The sequence below is a fragment of the Pelophylax lessonae genome (assembly GCF_965119305.1).
Source record: "Pelophylax lessonae genome assembly, chromosome: 8".
NCBI lineage: Eukaryota > Metazoa > Chordata > Amphibia > Anura > Ranidae > Pelophylax > Pelophylax lessonae.
In genome coordinates this window covers 68,637,133-68,659,690 of record NC_138775.1, presented here as the reverse complement: position 1 = coordinate 68,659,690, position 22,558 = coordinate 68,637,133, and the positions used below count along the sequence as shown (strand labels likewise).

The following is a 22,558-nucleotide window of genomic DNA, read 5'->3' as shown; positions in this document are numbered from 1 at the left end:
AACAGAAGAGGAGCCCTGGCTAGTAAGTAGGTTTAGCAGACTATGCTGCTACAACCATAGGGCACAACATTGTTTGCTTTTTTGTAAAAGTAAACTTACACTTTAAATAATTTAGCATTTTGAATTACCTTTATTTGGCTGCTTTTTTTTCTTATTGCCCAAACAACTGTGATCAGTTTGCTATAAGGTGTGTTTAAGTTTGTGGTATCATATACTCATCAGTACCCCACTGCTTAGTTCAGTTGAAAAAGCAAAGCAAAAATACTTAGGGGTGGATTTCGTTTAAGGCAAATTGACTGTGCACTTTGAGCCAGTTCTTAGCAAATGAGTTTAAGCTTCATTTTGCAAAAAATACCCAATTACATGCAAGAAAAAAAACAAAAAAAAAACAACATTTTTGTTTGCATATGTTTGGATGATGGAAGTCAGCAGAGCTCTTCCTCATTTACTAGGCGCAAGAGTAACTGCACTTGCGTAGTGCACAGTCTAATTGCCCTTAGTAAATCCACCCCCTAGTGCTTCCAGGTATGTGGGGGTCATGTGATTCACTTTAGGGCGGCTTCACAATGATCTTCTGCGCTAGTGCTGCAGCACAGTGTATCCACAGTTTTCTGACGGGTTAGCTCTACTTTCCCATAGACTGTCATTATGTCCCGCAGTTTTAGTGCAATTTCAGAAAATGCACCAAAGCCATGGCCATATTAGAAGTCTATGGGAAAATGCAGCTAACCTGCTTGAAAACTGCTGGTACACTGCGCTGCATCCATGCTGCAGCCAAAGCACAGCAGAGCAGTGGGAAAGTGCCCTTAAATTTCATCCCAACATTTAAACTTTGCACCAAGTTAACTCAAGTCACATATCATATTTTGTCGTATTTTAATAAACCCACAGTCATTTATACTGGCATTGTTCCTTTTGTGGTGCAAACCTTTGGAACTCTCCAACAATCTTGAGTCATTTGCTAAGTATGTGTTTAGGAATATTTGTTAAGTCCCAAAAAGGCTGTCTCATCTGTAATATATATAATGTTATATATTATATATATATGTATTAAATAATATATTTCAATAATGCAACAAAATGTTCAATACTAATCATAATTTATATTAGTTTATGTTTTATGTTACATGTTTGGCTTTGCATGCAAAAAATATTAATTCCAGCTATGTCTAGATTAAATAAAGTGGTCCCTGTGTGATGTTATATATGTGTGACTGCTATGTAGTCTTTCATAGATACATAGTGATGTAAACAGGAAGTAACAAGAGTTTTCGGGGATTAAAATATCCAATGCAAATAAATAAAATTTACTCTCAAGGTCATGTGTATTCATTTAGTTTGTAAAAATGTAAGCATTTCATTTGCTGCTTGTTGTAATTCATTATGAATTCAAATGATGTTGATTAAAATTAAGAATCTCTCACAGCCAACTCCAAAGTGAGCTAAACATTATGAATTTAGTATTTTACTGATTAATCATGAACATTGATAAAAGCTTTTCTTGGGTCCAAATATTTGCTAAATTTAGTCTAATTACACCTTTTGAGAGTTAAAAAAGTTTTTTATACAATCAATTTTATAAAAAAGTATTTTACGTTTTCTTTTAATCACAGTTTTACGCATACATGGCTATAAATCTTGTCTCATACACACATTGAGATATAAATTACTTTCTATTTACATTTGCTTTGTAGCTTATTTTTTAGTCCTTCGCAATATACATCTCAGTGTTTTAAAGTTTTAGTTTGGGATTGATAGAGCCTTTAAATTTAATTTGTGCAATTTCATTTTTCCATGGCAAGGCAATCAGCAAAATACTGTTATAAAACCTAAGCATAAGTTGGTTCATAGTTATTGTTTAATGTGGACATATTTTTTAGATTTTGTTATGGGATGTAAGCTAATGATTTATATTATCATACAGTTTAGACTTGCAAGAGTCAAAGAAGGACCTCCAGACAATTATCACCTCTCCCAAAACTTTCCTAATACCTAAGGCTTGGTTCACATTAGTGCGATGCCGGAAACTCTGCAAATCCACTTCAGGTTCCCACCCGCAGGCAGTTCTCACTGGCATATGCGAGCCACTGGTGGTGTCAATACAAAGTTAATGACACCCCCAGATCATTTGGCATATGGCAGTGCGAACTGTAAATTCAGACAGGAATTGGATTGCATTGGTGTGAACTCCTATGCGATCCGATTCCTGTTGCGGACCAAAAAAAGGGTTCGAATGCGATGTGAATTCAGCCATACAATATGTATGGCTGAATTTGCATCGCACAGACATCACATGTGCACAGTAGTGCAGTGTGAATTACATGCAATGTCTTCCATCGCACCATTGTGAAACAAGTCTAAGAGTTCTTGCTCAGCTCCTGAGAAAAAATAGAAATAATGTTCTTAATAGTGCTTGCATAATCCAACTTCTGTTCATGTTTTATTAGTCTTTTAATGCCTATTATATGTCTTTTTATAGCTTTTTCTTGTCTGTTGTTCACACTTGTATGGCATTTACATGCTCGTTGTTAAAGCCCATCTCCAGCCTAATTTTTTTAAACTTCTTTTGGAATATTTTTTTGTTTTTATATATATTGTGACTCTACTAGGGCGATTTCCCTTACTATTACCTTCCATTATAACTACAATAACAGCATTGTCAGATGTTGCAACCCCTTCACACTCTACTAAAGATGTGTTTTGTTTTGTCTGTGTCCCTAGTGAAAAGATTTCCAAGCACTCCCTGCCTTGAACGATAGCAAGAGAAAATCTCCCCAATAGAGCCAAAGACAACAACAAATATCTGACAGAAGCTGCGGCCTGCCCATGCTTTATCTAAAATTAAATAACATTTTTTTGGCTGGAGTTGGGCTTTAAATGTCCAATTGGATTTATTCTCTTTGTTCTAATGTCTGTCATGTCTGTCATGTCTTGCCTTTTCTTTCTACAAGTCCATCTTATTTCTTCCAGATGAATGATGCTATGGGATTTGAATTACCTTGGGTGTATTTTGTCAGTCTCGTCATCTTTGGGTCATTTTTCGTGCTAAATCTTGTTCTTGGTGTTTTAAGCGGGTAAGCACATGCCTTTTCTATCATGAAGGCAGAGCCCAGTGTCCAGCTGCCACCAAAATGTAGGATAAGAATAAGGCCAAAAATTGACCTCCAGGAACATACAATATAGAATCATGTAACATTGGCATGGATTAGTAATATTTCAAGATGTTCTTCATGAAGGCCCAATATTTCCGAAATTAAGGGGTAAAGGAAAGAATGTTTTTTTTTTTAATGCAGCTTCAAATTGCCAGGAAATCCAAGAGGTGAGCAGGGTACTGAACTGACTTATAAATGACCCTTTCTAAAGTATATTGATGATTGGGAGCTACTGATATATAGCACTGTAAGTGCAGTTTGACCCTATGGCACACTGGTTTGAAGGAAAGGAATAGTACATTTTCAATTAAAACATATTTAATTTATTATTGCAGGGGTTAAAATAATTTTGATTAGACTTTCTCATTTTTATTAGCTTTCTCTTACTTTTTTTATTTTATTACATGTAAATATTTAAATATTAGTCACTGGAGGCAGGGCAGATTAGCTACTCCAATTACACTGCCTAACTGCTTAATAACTGTTTACATATGAGAAAATGAGATAAGATAGCCAGACAGGGATCCAACAAATAGACTTGCATTGTGTAGGAACAGTAAGGCATAACCATTGAGTAGCACTGCGAAGCAGGCTGCCCTCATGTGCATATAATTACAAACAGAAACAAGGATTTTAAAAGATTAGCACACATTTGTAAGATTAATACAACAAAAAGCAGATGTCTTCTACTTTTTGACTAAAAATAATTTAAAAAGGACTATACTTTGCATTAACTATTTATAATAAAGTTAAACGTTAAACTGCAGTTTAGTCCTCTGTGCTAGACTACTTTAAAAGCCACTTAAAAAACAATTCTTCTGCTATACCTGTGTACCTGACCTCAATGTAATGTACCATATGTATCATTATATATATATTATGCAGACACTTTACTAGTGACCAGTTTACATCACAACAGCCCAGTGGCGGCTGGCGCTAAATTTTTTTTGGGGTGGAGGTAAAATCACTCTTCGTGCTCCCCTCTCCGGGTCCACAGAGGACGCCTTGCGTTCCACGGGATGAGAAGCTAGAAACCAAAAGTGACACAATGACGAGTATTGATTTGCTAAAACTAAAAGTGGGAGGGTTCAGGCCGCAACGCTCTGCGCTTTAAGGACAATCTCAAACAAGCCAATTAGAGCTCAGCCTCAAATCACATGCTTTTCAAAAGTTTAGGGACCTAATAGACACCCATTGGTCCGGCGCCCCGCACAGTTCACACACATATGAATGAAATACAGTTTTTATTTTTATTTTTTTTTAATAAATGATAATATGACTAACAGTTTTTAACATGTTAAAGTAACTTTCTTCTTTGGCAAACTAACTCTGGGGGGGATGCGCACCTGCGCCCCTTATTAACCGGCCGCCACTGCAACAGCCACTGATTCAGTGGGGTCTAAGGCTGGCAAAAGATAGAATATTTTTTTTTAATCAGCCAGCTGGCTGTTAAAAAAAAGAAAAGAATGGATATCCCTATCCCTATCCATGCAATCAAGGTGGATGGGGGAATCTTAACCACTGTACCATTCTATTCTGACAACTGTCAGAATACACTGATCAGCCCTGCAGTCTATTGGCTGCATGCGCTAATCCAGTGGAAATTTTCCAACAGCCCCGTTTAAGAGAAGCCGATCCTTAAATCAACTTTCTGAAACAGGAATGGCCATAGATGGGCCGAAATTTGGCCAGTCCCAGCTGAACCAGCCAAATTTCAATCCATCTATGTCTAGTTTAAACCCCACACAGTCCTCCTATCTTTAAGCAATTTATTGACCTTAGAAAACCCCCCACAAAAGCACTACAAGTGCTCATCTTGAAGAACATCTTTAAATATTGCATAAAGGTTAAATATTACAAGTTGACAAGCTCATAAAAAACTCCTTGGGGAGCTATTTGTCTTTGATTACATTCAATTCTAGGCCAGAACTGAGGTGGACGTAAGTTAACCATGTTGCTTGGTGGCTGTAGGTTGGTCTCTGCTATATAGTACATGAGTAGACTATAACCACCTTCCTTAAATTCCTACAGGTGAATGACGCCATAGGATGTGAGTGGCCATGGGTCTATTTTGTTAGTCTTATTATCCTTGGCTCATTTTTCGTTCTTAACCTGGTTCTTGGTGTACTTAGTGGGTAAGCAGTTGAATTGTGTTTGCATATTCTACTGCTGTGTGCTAGGTGGCCGACTGTCTTCTCATCTGCACAATGTAAAATACTTACAATATGTGTCTTGCATGCTGACAACATCATGTTTACTCTGTTTTGTCTTTGGTCGATTATGTTGGATTGTCAAAATAACATGAGATTGACACAGATACTAAACAGTATGCAGCAAGCACAATGCCTGTTCTTTGGCAAAGCTGCACAACATGTGGGCCAGAGAAGACCCTGACGTGAGCAGTAGAATGTGTTTTTCGATGTCATAAATTCCAGTAGATTGTCATGATTTTCTTTTTGTAGGGTGATAGAACAGTGGAAACAGAGGTAGCCAATCAGCACTGTTCTAAAGTAAGCCAATTCATCCTTTCTAATTTTCCACTGAAAGAACAGCTTTGGTTGAGATTCCATAAGTAAAAACACAAGGTTTTTTTGTACCCTGCTCATTCTCACTGCTATATGGCCGAGTTCTCTAGTTCCATTTTGCCCTTTTTCCTCTTTTTGCAAAATATACAACTCATTACTCATGTATCCAGTGTAATGTTTGGAGAAGTTAGTGGTCATAGTGAAAGATTTGCTCAGAAAACCTGGACCTGACATAGTGATTGGGTACACAGACTGACAGAGAAGCAACAATAGCTGATACGAGTAAAAACACACTAAACTCTTGTATTCATAAATTAGGTAGATCATTTTCAGTGTTATTTGGAAACCTTTACTACTGGCCCACATTCTGCATCAAGCCACGTTGATGATACTGGTTCTTTCTCAGTTATCATATTGCATTTCTGGAGTTTTAATCCAGACTACATAATGGATCCTACATTGTTCTTGGGTCTGGTACATTCAACAGTACCAGGAAGATTGATTTTCTGCATGCGGTTGCAAATTGAGATGCCCTACTATAGATCAAAACTAACGGCATGCTTTTAATGCATTTTTGCCTTTGTGTGTCTTTTTCTTATGTTTTACTGATCTCTCAATCCTTGTGTGATTTCTGTGTGTTTAACCGGCCACCTACAATCTTGTCAGGGTGTTACCCTGATAATTTTGCATGTATGACTGCTTGCTTTTTCCTTATTAATTAACTTTCTATGGCAAATCTAAAAATGTTGTTATTTTGCAATGTCTTTACATTTTACATGGATCGCAAATAGGTAAAGAAATTTATTTGCATATTTTTGGATCCTTGTTCTAGTATTCTTAGTGTATACATCCTAACATCCTAAAGTAAAAAAAGGGACAGTTAGATGCTATGCAAATAAAACCAAGCTTAGTCTAAACCTGTTAAATCCCAATCCTTTAGGGTAAAATAAGGATTCTCACCTTAACTGGGATAAATGGTCATTAGGTTAGTCTGTTACAAAGATGCTCATTTTGTCAGTTTTCTTGAAACTAGTGGCAGCCTGAAACAAAAAATTGAGTCACTGGTTGTCCATAAAATTTGTGAAAATAAATGGGACCCTTTACTGTAATGTTTTCTCCACAAAAACAGACCATACACTGTAAGATTTCTCTTTTCTCTAGAAATCACTTGATTCCTTCTTTCGATGCTATACATCCTGGATGGACGAATCTCTTCTGGATATTGTATTCTGACAGAAGGCGCCTGTGGCTGCCAGAATACTCTAACAGTGGCTGCATCTAATTGGATGCAGATGTTTTTCAGCCAACAATTTTTAGACCTTCTCCTTCAATTTTTAGATTAAAGGAAGTTGGGCTGGGGGATATTAACAAGACCACCCATGGTTCTAATTTGATCTGGCTCCTAATTAACTGGAATACATTTTCCTTGTGTTTGGCCAGCTCCTTGACACTTCATTATTTTGCAAGCACAGATGTGCCGATGAAGCTCTGACCAGCCTTCTGGTCCTGGCAGAGCCCGTGGACACATGTGCATGCACAGGGAGGTTTCTACGCACATGCAAAGACAGGAAGGATTTTGGATTTCCCTGTTGGCAATCTTTGAACGTGCAGGGAAACCCATTGCGTGCACAGATGGGTGGCAACCTGGCACGTGCACAGATATGTGGTAGGGCTCTCTCAGGAGCTGAGCCCTGTAGCACATCTGCGCATGCCTGAAAACAATGGTTTGCCTAGGCGAGAAAAGTAGACCTGCTGATTTGTAGCACAAACAAAGTATATTGAAAAAAAAATGATCTCCATTGGTAAGAGAGGGAGAAGGGAGGAGGCAGATGGGCAGGGCAGCCCAAGATGTAAATTAGGGTGAAGGCTCGCTTTAATTGTAGCTGACAGTTAAACTGATTTTATTATATTATTCTGAATTTATAAAAACTAAAGCAAAATAAATTCAAAGCTGTTGCTTATAACAGATATTCTATATTTTGTTTTCCTACTGCAATCAAGCATAAAAGTCCATACATGTCCTAAATAAATCCCTAATTAGTATGCTTAAAAATCCTATATAATGTGCTCTGCACACTTCATGCATATATAAAGTGCTGTATCAAACAGTGCTCCTCCATGTCTCCACGCCACAACCTCTTCTCAGGCTATACTCACCAGATCCTTAGACCCAGGTTTTAAGTGGGTCTAAAAGTGCTTTAGTGGATATCCAAAACAGGATAATGGTATGGCCAGGTCCCTTGCAGTCCCCCTCACTGCCCTTCCAGATCAGAAACGAAAAGCCGCACACAAGATCATGGTGCAACCCATTTATTCCATAAAATTTCAACAAAGGGTAAAAACATTCCACTCACATGCATCGGTGCCCTAGCTGGCACCCAACAGATTCGGCCCTGGAGCAATATGGCGAAACAGCGTGCGTTCCACTGTCCCGGAAATACCGTCACCGGATTTGACATCAGATGTGCCATGTCCCAACTTTATATTTGCATGTAGTGTTCAGAGCACGTTCTAAATTTAAGCACACTGATTAGGATTTAATTAGGACAAGTATGGACTTTTATGTTTGATTGCACTTTAATACTGGTAGCACTTTGTTGGTATTTCATAAATTTTTGTTTGCACAATTTCTGTTATTTATGTATGGATAGGTACTGAAAACTTACCGCTCATCCATTTTTGCAAATTCGGGTTGATATCGTAGTGCGATTTGCACTAGATAGTAGGAAGAGCTGCAGGGATTGTCTATCACAACTTTTAAAGGGAATCTGTGGTGCAGTGTTTTTGGAATTATTTTGGCAATAGTGCTTGCTTTTGAAAAGTATCTGAAGACAAAATGTTTGTTTTTAATTATGGATTGAGGGGGGAATGGATGCAACCCAAGTAATTTTTTGCTGTATATAAATTCCCTTCACTTCCTTTCCCAGTTTACAACAGGAAGTAGGGGTTATTCTTTCCAAAGTGAAGGAAAATCATTTCCCACGGCAACTCTTAAATACACTCTTGCTTTCCCACCCTGAAAAATGGACCAAATCAATCTTTTGACAAAGTATATAGAGGATTTATTTTTCTCTGTGGCTTTCTTAATGGTGAAATAAAACTACCTTTTAGGAATGTCTATTCCTAGAAGCAGTAACAATATATATATATATATAAATGTCCAAAAAATTGTGGAATTAAAAAATCTCTAAGAAAGTGTCCAAATATATAATCGGTGATAAAGTGATCCAGTGCAGATTAAACACACGTGCTTCAAGTGGTGGTGACCCCTCCAGGACCCCTACTCACCAGAACATGTGGACCCTATGGGGGTCTAATGAGCTTGTGGACACTTAAATGTAAAAGACACCAGGGCTTCTCCTCAGGAATCAGGGGCTGGATGGACCTTCCCAACCATAAGTAATCCTAGATTTCCTCCAGACAGTGTTACCAATAAAGAAAGGGGACCAGGAATAGTGAAGCCCGTTTTGAGGAGTTCTTTGAAAATGCCCTATTGGGAGGGGGAAACGCGTTGATATAATTCCGGTACGGCACCTGAGCTATCGTCACTTCCGGTTTACTTCCCGAATAGCCGTGGAACGCACGCTGTTAGCGGCGCTCCCGGCTCTTACTGTATTTACCTCGCTCCTTTATTCTCTTACTATGTGAGTATGTTTTTGGCTTTAATCTAATAAAACTCCTTAAAACGGGCTTCACTATTCCTGGTCCCCTTTCTTTTTTGGTAACACTGTCTGGAGGAAATCTAGGATTACACATGGTTGGGAAGGTCCAACCAGCCCCTGATTCCTGAGGAGAAGCCCTGGTGTCTTTTACATTTAAGTGTCCACAAGCTCATTAGACCCCCATAGGATCCACATGTTCTGGTGAGTAGGGGTCCTGGAGGGGTCACCACCACTTGAAACATGTGTGTTTAATCTGCACTGGAGCACTTTATCACCGATTTATATATTTGGACACTTTCTTAGAGATTTTTTAATTCCACAATTTTTTGGACATTTATATATATATATATATATCTATTGTTACTGCTTTTATTACTTTGTGTCACATGAGGAAGTTTATCATTTTATTCATATATGCTAGCGCTGTGTTAATTGATTACCTACATTCTATCTGAGTATTTACTTGGCGAACAGCAGCTGCAACACTTTTCATTTACATTTATTTTTAGTTTTTGGGTTAGCGAGGGTTTAATCTTTGTTTTTTCACTTATTCCTAGAAGCAACACTGTATACAGCGGTAAAATAGGTATTGAACACATCACCATTTTTCTAGGTAAAAATATTTCTAAAGGTGCTATTGACATAAAATTGTCACATACAAAAAAATAAATAAATAAATAAATAAGTTCAGAAATTAAGTTATGTGTGATAAAATGGAATGACACAGGGAAAAAGTATTGAACACGCTAACTGAATACTTATATAGTGCTTCGTACAAAAATCCTTTGTTGGTGGTGACAGCTTCAAGACGCCTCCTGTATGGAGAAACTAGTCGTATACGTTACTCAGGTGTGATTTTGGCCCATTCTTCCACACAAACAAATCTTGAAGGTTCTATGGGACTCCTCTATGAACTCTGATCTTTAGTTCTTTCATAGATTTTCTATTGGATTCAAGCCAGGTGATTGGCTGGGCCATTCTAGCAGCTTTATTTTCTTTCTTCGAAACTAATTGGGAGATTCCTTGGCTTTGAGTTTGGGATCATTGTCTTGCTGAAATGTCCACCCTCGTTTTATTTTTATCATCCTGGTAGATGGCAACAGATTTCTATCAAGAATATCTTCTTACATTTTTCCATTCTTTCTTCTTTCAATGATTTAAAGTTTGCCTGTACCATATGCTGAAAAAAAGTTCCACGAAATGAAGTTCCCACCTCCAAACTTCACTGTTGGTATTGTGTTTTTGGGGTGATGTGCAGTGCCATTTGACCTGCAAACATGGTGTGTATTATTGTATCCATAAATTCAATTTTTGTGTCATCTGACCACACTTTTTTCTCCCAGTATTTCACAGGTTGTCTTAATGTTGTGCAACAAATTTAAAACAAGCTTCAACATGCTTTTTGTTTAGCAATGGAGTGTTACGTAGTGAGCGTGCATACAGGTAATGGCAGTTGAGTGCATTACTTATTGTTTTCCTTAAAACAATTGTATCTGCTAATTCAAGGTCTTTCTGAAGCTCTCCACAAATGGTCCTTGGCGCTTGGACAACTCTTCTAATAATTATTTTCATTTCTCTGTTAGAAATCTTGTTGTGGCCAGTTTATAGTGAAATGATGTTCTTTCCACTTCCGGGTTGTAGCCCCAACTGTGCTCACTTGAACATTCAGAAGTTTAGAAATCCTTCTGTAACCAATGCCATCAGTATGTTTTGAAACAATAAAGTTGCAAAGGTCTTGAGAGCGCACTTTGCTTTTACCCATCATGAGATGTTTCTTGTGTGACACCTTGGTAATGGGACCTTTTTAATGGCCATCAGTTGAGACTGAACCAGCTGATAATAATTTGCACTGACAAGGGTCAGAATTGCTTTCTTATTACTGATAGATTTCAGATGGTGTCTTGGCTTTCCATGCCTTTTTGCACCTCCCTTTCTTCATGTGTTCAATACTTTTTCCCTGTGTCATTCCATTTTATTACACATAACTTAATTTTTGAACTTATTTGTTTTGGTTTCTTTGTATGTATCGATTGCATCTTGGAAATCTCCCACACCTCCCCATCCATTCTCCACTACTGTGATAATAATGTGTGCATGTGCTCGGCATCATATCCAGAGATTGTCTTTGGGAAATAGACATATGAGTGCTGCTAGCATTGCTACAGAGGTTGAAGGGGTGAGCGGTCAGCCTGTCAGTGCTCAGACCATACGCTGCACACTGCATCAAATTGGTCTTCATGGCTGTTGTCCCAGAAGGAATCTTTATCTAACGATAATGCACAAGAAAGCCTGTAAACAGTTTGTAAACAGTGCTGAAGACAAGCAGACTAAGGACATAGATTACGGAAACCATGTCCTGTGGCCTGATGAGACCAAGAGAAACTTTTTTGGTTCAGATGGTTCAAGCGTGTGTGGCAGCAACCAGGTGAGGAGTACAAAGACAAGTGTGTCTTCCCTACAATCAAGCATGGTGGTGGGAGTGTCATGGTCTGGGGCTGCATGAGTGCTGCTGGCACTGGGGGGCTACAGTTCATTGAGGGAACCATGAATGCCAACATGTACTATGACATACTGAAGCAGAGCATGATCTGCTCCCTTCGGAGACTGGGCCGCAGAGCATTATTCCAATATGATAATGACCCCAAACACACCTCCAAGATGACCACTGCCTTGCTAAAGAAGCTGAGGATAAAGGTGATGGACTGGCCAAGCATGTCTCCAGACCGAAACCCTATTGAGCATCAGAAGGCAACCTCAAACAGAAGGTTGAGGAGTACAAGGTCTCTAACATCCCCCAGCTCCATGATCATGGAGGAGTGGAAGAGGACTCCAGTGACAACCTGTGAAGCTCTGGTGAACTCCATGCCCATGAGGGTTAAGGCAGTGCTGGAAAATAATGGTGGCCACACAACATATTGACACTTTGGGACCAATTTGGAAACTTTTCACTTAGGGGTGTACTCACTTTTGTTTCCAGCTGTTTAGACATTAATGGCTGTGTGTTGGGTTATTTTAAGGGGACAGCAAATTTACACTGTTATACAAGCTGTGCACTCAGTACTTTACATTGTAGCAAAGTGTCATTTCTTCAGTGCTGTCACATGAAAAGATATAATAAAATATTTACAAAAATGTGTGGGGTGTACTCACTTTTGTGAGATACTCTAGATACACCTAAAATTTTGAGTGATTAGAAAGTATGCTTTAGATAACACATGTGTCTATTTTGTAGACACAGAATGTGAAGTTATCATTTTTCTGTCTGTAGTGGCTCCAGAATTATCTTAAATTTGTTTGTGCACTTAGAAGACGGATAAGAAGTCCCCTTGGGACCTTTAAGTGATATAATATGGCTAATTTTAGTCCAAAAGGACAGAGATGGTCTGCACAGGAAGGTAATTAGCTGGCTTTATCTGCTGTCCTGTTCAAAGGAAGTTTGCATAAAAACACAGACTATGTACCTTGGATAAAAAAAGTTCAGCCCTTTGAACTCAGATTGCAGTGTTAATGTCAAGGCCTGCCTAATGACGATTGTGTGTCTTGTGTTTCAGATGGTAAACTGACATCACTTAAGAATTTCTATATAGTTTAATTAGCAATTGATGGAAAATGTGTGTCAGTTTTTTTTTTTTAAATTTATATCTTTATTGGTGATTTTTTATATATACATACATTTCAAAAAAACATTGTCATGATCTGACCAAACCCAACCCCCCTTACCTCCCCCTCCCTCCTCCCCCCAATTAAACCATAATTGTCATAAGTGTCATAAGTGTCAATTTAACAAACATATAACAAAGGTTTTGTAAAAATATTGGCTGGAAAATAATAAAGTGTGTCTAAGAGCCCATTCACACTGCCGCGACTTGTGAGGCGACTTGTGTGCCCTCAAGTCGCCCCAAGTCGCTTGACATAACAAAAGCAATGTTAATCAATCAGTGCCCTCTTAATTGGCACTACTGAAGTCGCTCCGACTTCTGAAAAGGGTCCTGTACTACTTTGAGGCAACTTGTATCTGACTTGTCCCATAGACTTCAATAGGAGTCACCTCCTTATCTTATTTGAAACGACTTGTGATCCGACTTTCCATTAAAATGGTCCTGAACCAAAAAAAAGATAATTTTTCTTATAATTTTTAGTAGCACAGGCATAGGGCTCCTCTCCACCTGGGCGTTTTTGTTGCAGGCATTTATCGGGCATTTTTTGGTGGCAGGCATGACTTTTTTTGCATTTAGTGTCTGGGGGGTCTAAAAAGTGTACCTGTGAAGTTTCATCTCTGTAGCATGTCCAGAGCCAGAAAAAAAAAGATATTTTTTCTTAGAATTTTTAGTATCACAGGGATATGGCTCCGCTCCACCTGGGCGTTTTTGTTGCAGGCATTTATCAGGCATTTTTTGGACGTCTTTGGAGTCCACATTTCTTTGTTCCTAACACATTTCCCAGTCCATATCAGTATAGATATCCAGCATGATATTTCTCCCCATTGAGATCTGATGTGTTTTCATAGTGTTTCTTTCATTTTTTTGAGCAGTACGTTTTTATATGTTTTTTTATATGCTGTTAACCAAGTCATACAAGCAAGGTTGATCCACAGATGATTCCTACCTGCAAGGTGAATCCACGGATGATTCCTTTCCTAAGATGTCAAAGCTTATTCAGTTCAGAGTCTTCACCCTTTCCTTTTCAATAATGTGATGGTCTACAAGGCAGTCTTGTCAGTGTACAATGCGCAGACACATTCTGCTGTTGCTGATAGAGTGCACTGGCATCCACTGGAACTTCCTACACAGAGTCTACACTCTGCACAGTTCAGGAAGGGAAACATAAATACCATAAAATAAAATAAAAATCCAACCCATTTTTACTTAAAATATGTATTAATTTTTGGGAGTTTTGTTCTCCTTTAGAATGATCACCTACTACCCTTAGGACATAACCGTACTTCCTTGGGTTTTACTGGTTATATCAGCGTCATGGCTGCAGCTTCCATGTTTACATTCCGCCAGGAAGACTGAACCCAGCGATTCCACCGGAACTGCCATTTCCTGATCATCTCTATGGTGTATGAAACCAGAAGTGATAAAGAATTTTTCACTTCTTTCAGTTTGTTTACAAGCCATTACCAGCTTGTAATAGCATCTGATCAAACTGATATTGATTTGATCAAATGCTTTTAAGGGCAGAGGAGAGATCTGAGATGCTGCCCCTCTGTCTCCTAGGGGAGAAATGATGACTTCCGCCAGCGATGGAAGTGATGTCACCCACCATGGGAGATCACCATATTGAAGAGATATATAAAAATGTTGGCATATAGCCCTAGAGATTCCCCTCTATATAGAAAATGTTCACACAAACATTTATTTCTTTTCAAATTTCCTGCACCTACCAGGAATTTTGTCTGGATTGGTAAAAATCTAAAGATGGCCCTCTGGAGCTGGAGAAGCTCCTCTTCAATGTCATGCCCATAGCAGCCATGTGGGCTGTGTAGCAGAGGACAAATGCATCTTAGGGCCCTTTCACACGGGCGCTCCGTATGTCCGCAAATCATCCTATTTTTCTGCGGATGATTTACAGACATAATGTAAGTCAATGGCATTGCGGATGTCAGTGGAATACCATCCACTGACATCCGATTTTCTTCCTTTCAGTTCTGTTCCGTTTTTTGGAACGGAACAGAACCCTATTTTTCCTCCGTTCAAAAAACGGAAAGGAAGGAAAATCGGATGTCAGCGGTGTCATCCGCTGACATCCGCAATGCCCATAGACTTACATTATGTCCGTATATCATCCGCAAAAGGATGGGATGATATGCGGACATACGGAGCGGATGACACAAATGTCATCCGCTCCGTGAAAAAAAAGTGCCGGAGCGGATCGCAATGCGGTCCGCTCCGTGTGAAAGAGCCCTTACAATCCTAGGTGTCTGATGCAGAGTGTAGTGTTGGAAATGAGTGAGAGTTGGGGTCACAGGCTGCCATAGAGTATAATAGCTGCCATAGAGTATAATAGCTCCTCTATTGCAGGGAACTGGCCTTTCATTTTTTAAGTAATGGACAGGGACCTGTACTTTGCCCATTCAGTGCAGTCACATATTTGCTTGATTGCCTGTCCTTTCAAATACTTAAGTGTACCCCCCGCTCCCTTCTGCTGGCCAAACCAGACACCCCCTCCAGAGCTCTGCAAAATATAGGTATATGGGAGGATGAGACTTGCATTGGGTACTTGAGCAGCCCATTTCCAGGCTAGTTTGGGCAAAAATTCACATTAAAATATCCATGGTGATGTATTTTTTCTAAACAAATTGCCATCTAGACCAGTTCTCGGGACCACACCTAAAATGGTCAAAATACTAATCTGCTGAAACCAATACCAATATATACTTTACGTCTCTTTAACAATTCACTGTAAGAACCTGATTAAATGATCTAAGAGTTGGAACATGTGTCTTTAGTTATAGTAATTTTACTATGGGTGCCATGTAATACGCATTTCCTAATGTGACATACTGCCCATTGACACTTCCCACCACTCTTAATTTTGAGATTACGGTAATTCCAAGCCATGTGATATATTTAAACACTTTCAAAATAGTCCGCTTGACAAAGAATAAAACGCCTGCAGCAAAATGCTAACAGTGTAAATTTAACATGACAAGATGTATAATTTAAATCCAAAACATTACAGTTCTTTTTTTTTCTTTATAACATTTTGAAGGTCTTTTTATTCAGGTTGCCACAGCAACAATTTGCAGAGGAAATTCATATTAATTCACTTTGTTCCTTAAAGGGACTATAATGTATTATAAGCCACTGACCAAAAAAGTTGACCAATGGGAACTTTTCAGTATAGCCTAAAGCATACCATGTGTCATTTTTTATCGGTTTGGAAAAAATAAAACCTGAGTATGAATTTTTAGTAAAAACTGCATGATATTTGTACAAATGTTTATCAATACTATGGTAGAATGGACAATAAGACCCCGTTCACACTGGGGCGACCTGGTCGCCTGACAGGTCGCCGTAGGTCGCCTGCCATAGAGTAGCTGTGGACCCGTTCTAATAGGAGCGACACAAGTCGCTCCAACTTAGAAAAAGGGTCCGGAGCTTCTTTGGGGCGACCTGGAGCGACCTGCATTGTTTTCAATGATATGAAGTCTGTGCTGGCCGCTCCGAGGTCGCGGTGCGAGCTGCGCACCGCGACCTGTGAGGTCGCCCCGGCAAGTAGCGTCGCCCCAGTGTGAACGGGGTCTAAGAGGGAGATTTATTAAATCCGGAGCACTCAGAATCTGGTGTAGCTATGCAAGGTTGCCAGTCAGCATCTAACTTCAGCTTGTTCAGTTAAGCTTTGGTAATAAAACCTGGAAACTGCTTGGTTTCTATACAGAGCTGCACCGGATTTTGCACACTCCAGTTTTAGAAAATCTCCCCCTAAATGTATTATTAACACACTCAGATTCAACATAACTTCCAAAACTTTTGCTAAAGCAGATAAAACTGTAAAAAAAAAATGTAATCCCCTTCCCACCACCTTCTGGTGGCCCTTTAGGTAAGTGTTAACGCCAAGAGGTGGAGCAGCTTCCTGATCACGTGATCGCTGGTTTTCACAGCAGTCGAATGATCGGGAGCCTGTTCCATTGGCTCCCAATCACAAACCCTAACAGAGAGCTGTCAATGTGCAGTAAGCGGACTCTTGGTACAGAACCTCAGAGCTCCGAACCTTTTTTATACAGGTCAGCCAGGATAGGTACAAGGAGGGAAAAAATTAGACTTAGGCTTTTCTACTACTTAACCGGTTCCGGACCGCCCACCGCATATATACTGCGGCAGGCTGGCCCTCCTGCGTGAACCGACGTAGGGCTACGTCGGTCGCACGCCTGCAGCTAGGCAGCACGCTCCCGCCCCCATCGGGACTCCGATGCATGGGGCAGGCAGCCCTGATTTCCGCCTGACACCCGCGATCGTTCCCCGCTGAGAGACAAGAACGGTCAACTGTTGTAAACACAGCTGACCGTTCTTCTCTCTAGAATGATCACAGAGCTCCTGTGATCCTTCTATACTAGATCACAGGTCTCTGTGATCATTTCACAAGCCCAACCCCCATACAGTTAGAATCACTCCCCTAGGCTCACATTTAACTCCTTGATCACCCACAGTGTTAACCCCTTCTCTGCCAATGTCATTATTACAGTAACAGTGCATATTTTTTAGCACTGATTACTGTAGTAATGTCACTGGTCCCCCCAAAAGTGTCAAAAATGTCAGTTAGGGGTCCGATCTGTCCGCCGCAATGTCACAGTCCTGCTAAAAATTGCAGATCGCCGCCATTACTAGTAAAAAAAACAAACAATAAAAATGACATAAATCCTTCCCGTAGTTAGTAGACTCGATAACTTTTGCGCAAACCAATCAAAATACGCAATTTTTTTTACCAGAAATATGTAGCAGAAAACAAATTGGCCTAAAATGTTAATAAATTTAGATTTTTACATATTTTTGGGGACTGTTATATAGCAGAAAGTGAAATATATATATATATTTTTTTTTTTCAGAATTGTCGCTCTTTTTTTTATTTATAGCGCAAAAAATAAAAATCATAGAGGTGATCAAATACCACCAAAAGAAAGCTCTATTTGTGGAAAAAAAGGGCATCAATTTTATTTGGGTACAGCGTCACACGACCGCACAATTGTCCGTTAAAGTAACGCAGTGCCAAATCGCAAACTATGGCCTGGTAATTAAGGGGGAAAATCTTCCGGTCCAGAAGTGGTTAAAGGGTCATGGAGCTTGCCAGTTGCAAGCTGCTAGTTGCAAGTCCAATTCCGACGTAACCCTAACTAAGTCCATGGCAGTAAAAGGGTTAATACTTTCTGCCTGGAAACAAGTATACAAAAAAAAATTAAAAATAAAATGAGAACTCCTTATCTGCATACTTGAATCAGCGTCTCATGAGATGTTCATTAAGATAGATAAGTTATATTAATTCCTCGTGTTATTTATTTTTTCTCATGATAATTTTCTCGTAGAAGTATTCGATTCACAAACATGTGTACCTAGTGTGTTTTCATATAAAATGGGCATTTCGTTTATTTTCCCACAAATCTTTTTTTTTTTTTTTTTTTACTTAACTCAAACATTTCTTTTTTATACTCCTCTCTATAAACACTCACTTGAGAATGTTCCTAATGTTCCTGGGTTCATAAATACCAGAATCGGCTGTCACGTGATCTCCAGGACATCCCATGCAGTAGCGGCAACTGATGGTCTGAAGCTGTTCTCCACGGTCTTCACTAGTCTGGCCAACTTGTCCCATGTCACCCCTTCTATAAACTATAGAATATGTATAGGTGTTGGCATGGTTCATTTTTTATCTCCCTATAAATTAACTTTAACCACTAAGTCCCAGGTGCCATTGTAAAACAGCAACGCAAAAGCATCTATTTAAGCCAGCTTTGTTTTTAGCACTTGGGCTCTCAATGCCTCTGGTGAATCCTTGCAAGGTTTAGTGCTGGAACTGGAAACTGCCATGTGTCAGCCACAGTTTAGCACTACCTGAGCCAAGCACTGTAAACACATTGCCTAAATATTTGAAAATTGCAATAAATTTTCCTTATTTTGTTTCCCTCTTTTGCAAACCTCTGGTCATTTCCTGATATCAGCAAAAGAATTATAGGGGTGCAGGGGAGGTTAGGAAGAATCAGGGGGGTCTTTATTTTCAGAAAACATGAAAATCTCTTGTTTCATGTGTGCAGGTTTTTTGAAGTTGCAAAATAGATTTTCAAATAAAACAGATCCCCCTACTGCCTCCAATAGCACATTCTGGTATTAGTACATATTTACCACTTCTGGACCGGAAGGATTTACCCCCTTAATGACCAGGCCATTTTTTGTGATACTGCACTGCATTACTCTAACTGACAATTGCACGGTCGTGCGACGCTGTACCTAAATAGAATGTATGTCCTTTTTATTCCCCCCACAAATAGAGCTTTCTTTTGGTGGTATTTGATCACCTGTGCGATTTTTATTTTGTGCGCTATAAACAAAAAAAGTGACAATTCTGAAAAAATAAAAATAAAACAATATTTTTTACTTTCTGCTATATAAAATTCACAATAAAAAAAATTAAAAATCAAGATTTTTCATCATTTTAAGCCAATTTGTATTCTGCCACATATTTTTGGTAAAAAAGATCCCAGTAATTGTGGTTAAAGAATCATGACACAAGGGGCAGAGCCTGTACTAAAGTGCATCATCATTCAAATGTTCCTAGGGCAGCATGATGCCTAACGAAAGTTCCATACTGCTCCATTGTCAGAGTTGGTCTGTAAAATGGACTTCATATCTCCTACGTAACAAATGCTGTCCCAGGACAAAGACAATACACACAGTTTCTTGCTGCCACGGTCTTCTTGGGTTTGATTTAGTCACTCTACAGACTCATATTTGTTGGTTGTGGATTCTATTGAGCAGGGCAGAATAGAATTCTCAGAGAATAGGTGCAGGAACTCACCCTTTCTGAGTCAGTGCTTGTCTCTTCTCCCTACCCATCTCTAATCACCATTTTTGTATTCCACCCCCACCCTCCTCTAAGTACCACCCCTTTTATAGAATACAGAGCGAAGTATCATTTTGTGGTGCTAAGTAATTTGTATGGAATTTGGTAATGATAACAAGAAAAGCAGTAAAATAGATCTCCATGCAGCCAGCAACAAGAGACCCTCCCCAGCAACCACAAATCTCCCAGCAGCCAGCATCAATAGACCCCCTCCCTCAATTTCCACATTCTGCTATATAACATTCCCAAAAAAAAAAAATGTTAAAAATCAAAATTTTTAACATTATAGGCCAATTTGTTGTCTGCTACGTATTTTTGGTAAAAAAAAATCGCAATAAGCGTATTTTGATTGGTTTGCGCAAAAGTTATTGCGTCCTCAAACGGAAAGATTTATGTCATTTTTATTGTTTTTATTTTTACTAGTAATGGCAGCGATCTGCGTTTTTTTTGTGGGACTGCAACATTGCGGTGGAGAGATCTGACCCCTAACTGACATTTTTGACACTTTTGGGGTACCAGTGACATTACTACAGTAATCAGTGCTAAAAATATGCACTGTTACTGTAGTTGCGCCATTGGCAGGGAAGGGGTTAACCCAGGTGCGATCAAAGGGTTAAATGTGTACCTAGGGGCGTGTTTCTAAATGTAGGGGGGCGGGGCTTGTGAAATGATCACAGAGACCTGTGATCTTATATAGAAGGGTCACAGGAGCTCTGTGATCATTCCAGAAAGAAGAACGGTCAGCTGTGTTTACAACATCTGACCGTCCTTCTCTCTCAGCGGGGAACGATCGCTGGTGTCAGGCGGCAATCGGAGCCACCTGCCCCGTACATCAGAGTCCCCGCAGACGAGTGGAGACGGGAGCGCCCCCTAGCTGCAGGCGCGTGACCGACGTATACCTACAGCAGTTTGCGCAGGAGGGCCAGCCTGCCGCAGTATAACTGTGGCGGGCGGTCCTTAAGCCCCGGTTCACACTTGTGCGAGTGCCAGGTTCGCATGTAATGTCGGAGCGCACTGCTCCTTCATTACATGCGATCGGCTGTGCGGTGCGAGTTTAGCCATACACTTTGTATGGCTAAATTCGCACTGCAGCCGCAGCAAACACGCACAGGGACCCTTTTTGGAAGCCGCATCAGGATCGGATCGCACAGCGGTTCACACTTGTGCGATCCGATCCTGTGCGAACTGCACGATCGCACTGCGATATGCGATCAAACTGGGGGTGTCGTTAAGATTACATTGACACCCCCAGCGTATCGCATATGGCAGTGTGAACTGCCGGGGGTGCGTGTGCGATGCGGGAACAGGCTGCAGATTCGCAGCCTTCCCGCATCGCATCAGTGTAACCGGACCTAAGTGGTTAAGTGGACCTGTACTTTACTCCACTTCCCTTTGCTCTAAAACCAACTTGTTTTGAAGTTATCAGACACTGGGATACCGTAACATGGTATTATGTTGTAAAACGCTGCGTAAACTATCGGCGTTATATACATCCTGTGTTATAATATTATCATAATAATATACAGCCCTGCATAACCACTACATATTTTCAAGAAAAAGGGCTGTAGTGTTCCTGACACAGTGTCCACAGTGTGGATATTTAAATATAAATATATCTTAGTGGAGGTATCCTTTGATAGTTGCAGAGGATTACAAGACTACTGATAAATATTCACATCAGCATTCTGGTCCCATTATTTCCACGGACTCTCAGTGACATTTTCAGTAAGCAGAAGTTTAAATGATACTAAAACTTGAAAGTGATTTCATTTTATAGTGGCTAGAGTATGTTCAGACTGTTTTATGGGGTATTCATGGTTTTATGAACCATTGCTTAAATGAACAATGAAATAATACAGTCACTGATTGCCATTTGCATCATTAAAGTGATTTAAACATGTTCCTGTGCAGTTGACCTTTACTAGTGAAACTAAAGATTCTTGCCCCTAAGTTTCAGCTCTTCCAACAGCATCAGTAGGAGCGACTAGGGTTAAGGCATTCTCATACTTATAAAAAGGGAAAAAATATAATCTCTGGTATACATGCACATTTTCCCAATGCTTTATCCCTTTAAACACACTGCAAGTACAAAAAACGTTATCTGTTGATGTGCCATAAATAATGTATCCCCCCCCCCCCCACCTGCAATAATAATAATACTATTTTATTTTTTTTCGGAGATGGCTCTTTCTTTTTTTTCAGTAGCCCCGCCCATAATGCCATTCTAGCCTAGGTCTGAGTGACATGTCCTGTGACATGAGCCCATTCATAGCGCAAACAGGGGCCAGGCTGGTGGAAAGGGGGTACAAGAGAAATGGCCGCACACCAGGCAATAGTTCACGATGAAAGGCTTTATTGAACAAGGATGCAAGGTACAGCAAAATGGATGGTAGACATGTTTCACATGACTCACAGCATGCTTGAAGTCGCGTGAAACATGTCTACCATCCATTTTGCTGTACCTTGCATCCTTGTTCAATAAAGCCTTTTATCGTTAGCTATTGCCTGGTGTGTGGACATTTCTCTTGTATCCTGTCTGTGGTGGCGATCCGAGGTCCTGCACCCAAGGCTGGCTGTGAAGTTCCAAACTGCCTAAACGGTGTACATCTCTTTCTCTGGTGGAAACGGGGGACAGGATTGAAGCATACATGTCTGGCGTACCCCA

At 39.8% G+C, this 22,558-nt stretch overlaps 1 protein-coding gene across 17 annotated transcripts in view; it reads left to right on the top strand.

Moving 5' to 3' along the window:
* Positions 1 to 22,558, top strand: part of CACNA1D (calcium voltage-gated channel subunit alpha1 D) — a 537,366-nt gene that overhangs the window by 253,548 nt on the left and 261,260 nt on the right. For 12 of the 17 annotated variants that reach the window (XR_014225629.1, XM_082266525.1, XM_082266518.1 and 9 more), the window contains exon 8: positions 2,971 to 3,074. Coding sequence is in view for 16 of the 17 variants with exons in the window: in XM_082266525.1 (XP_082122651.1) it covers positions 2,971 to 3,074 (104 nt within the window). In the remaining variant the exon portion in view is untranslated. Of the gene's footprint in view, positions 1 to 2,970; positions 3,075 to 5,183; positions 5,288 to 22,558 lie in introns of all 17 variants that reach the window. The other 5 variants (XM_082266515.1, XM_082266513.1, XM_082266517.1 and 2 more) reach the window with 1 other exon arrangement.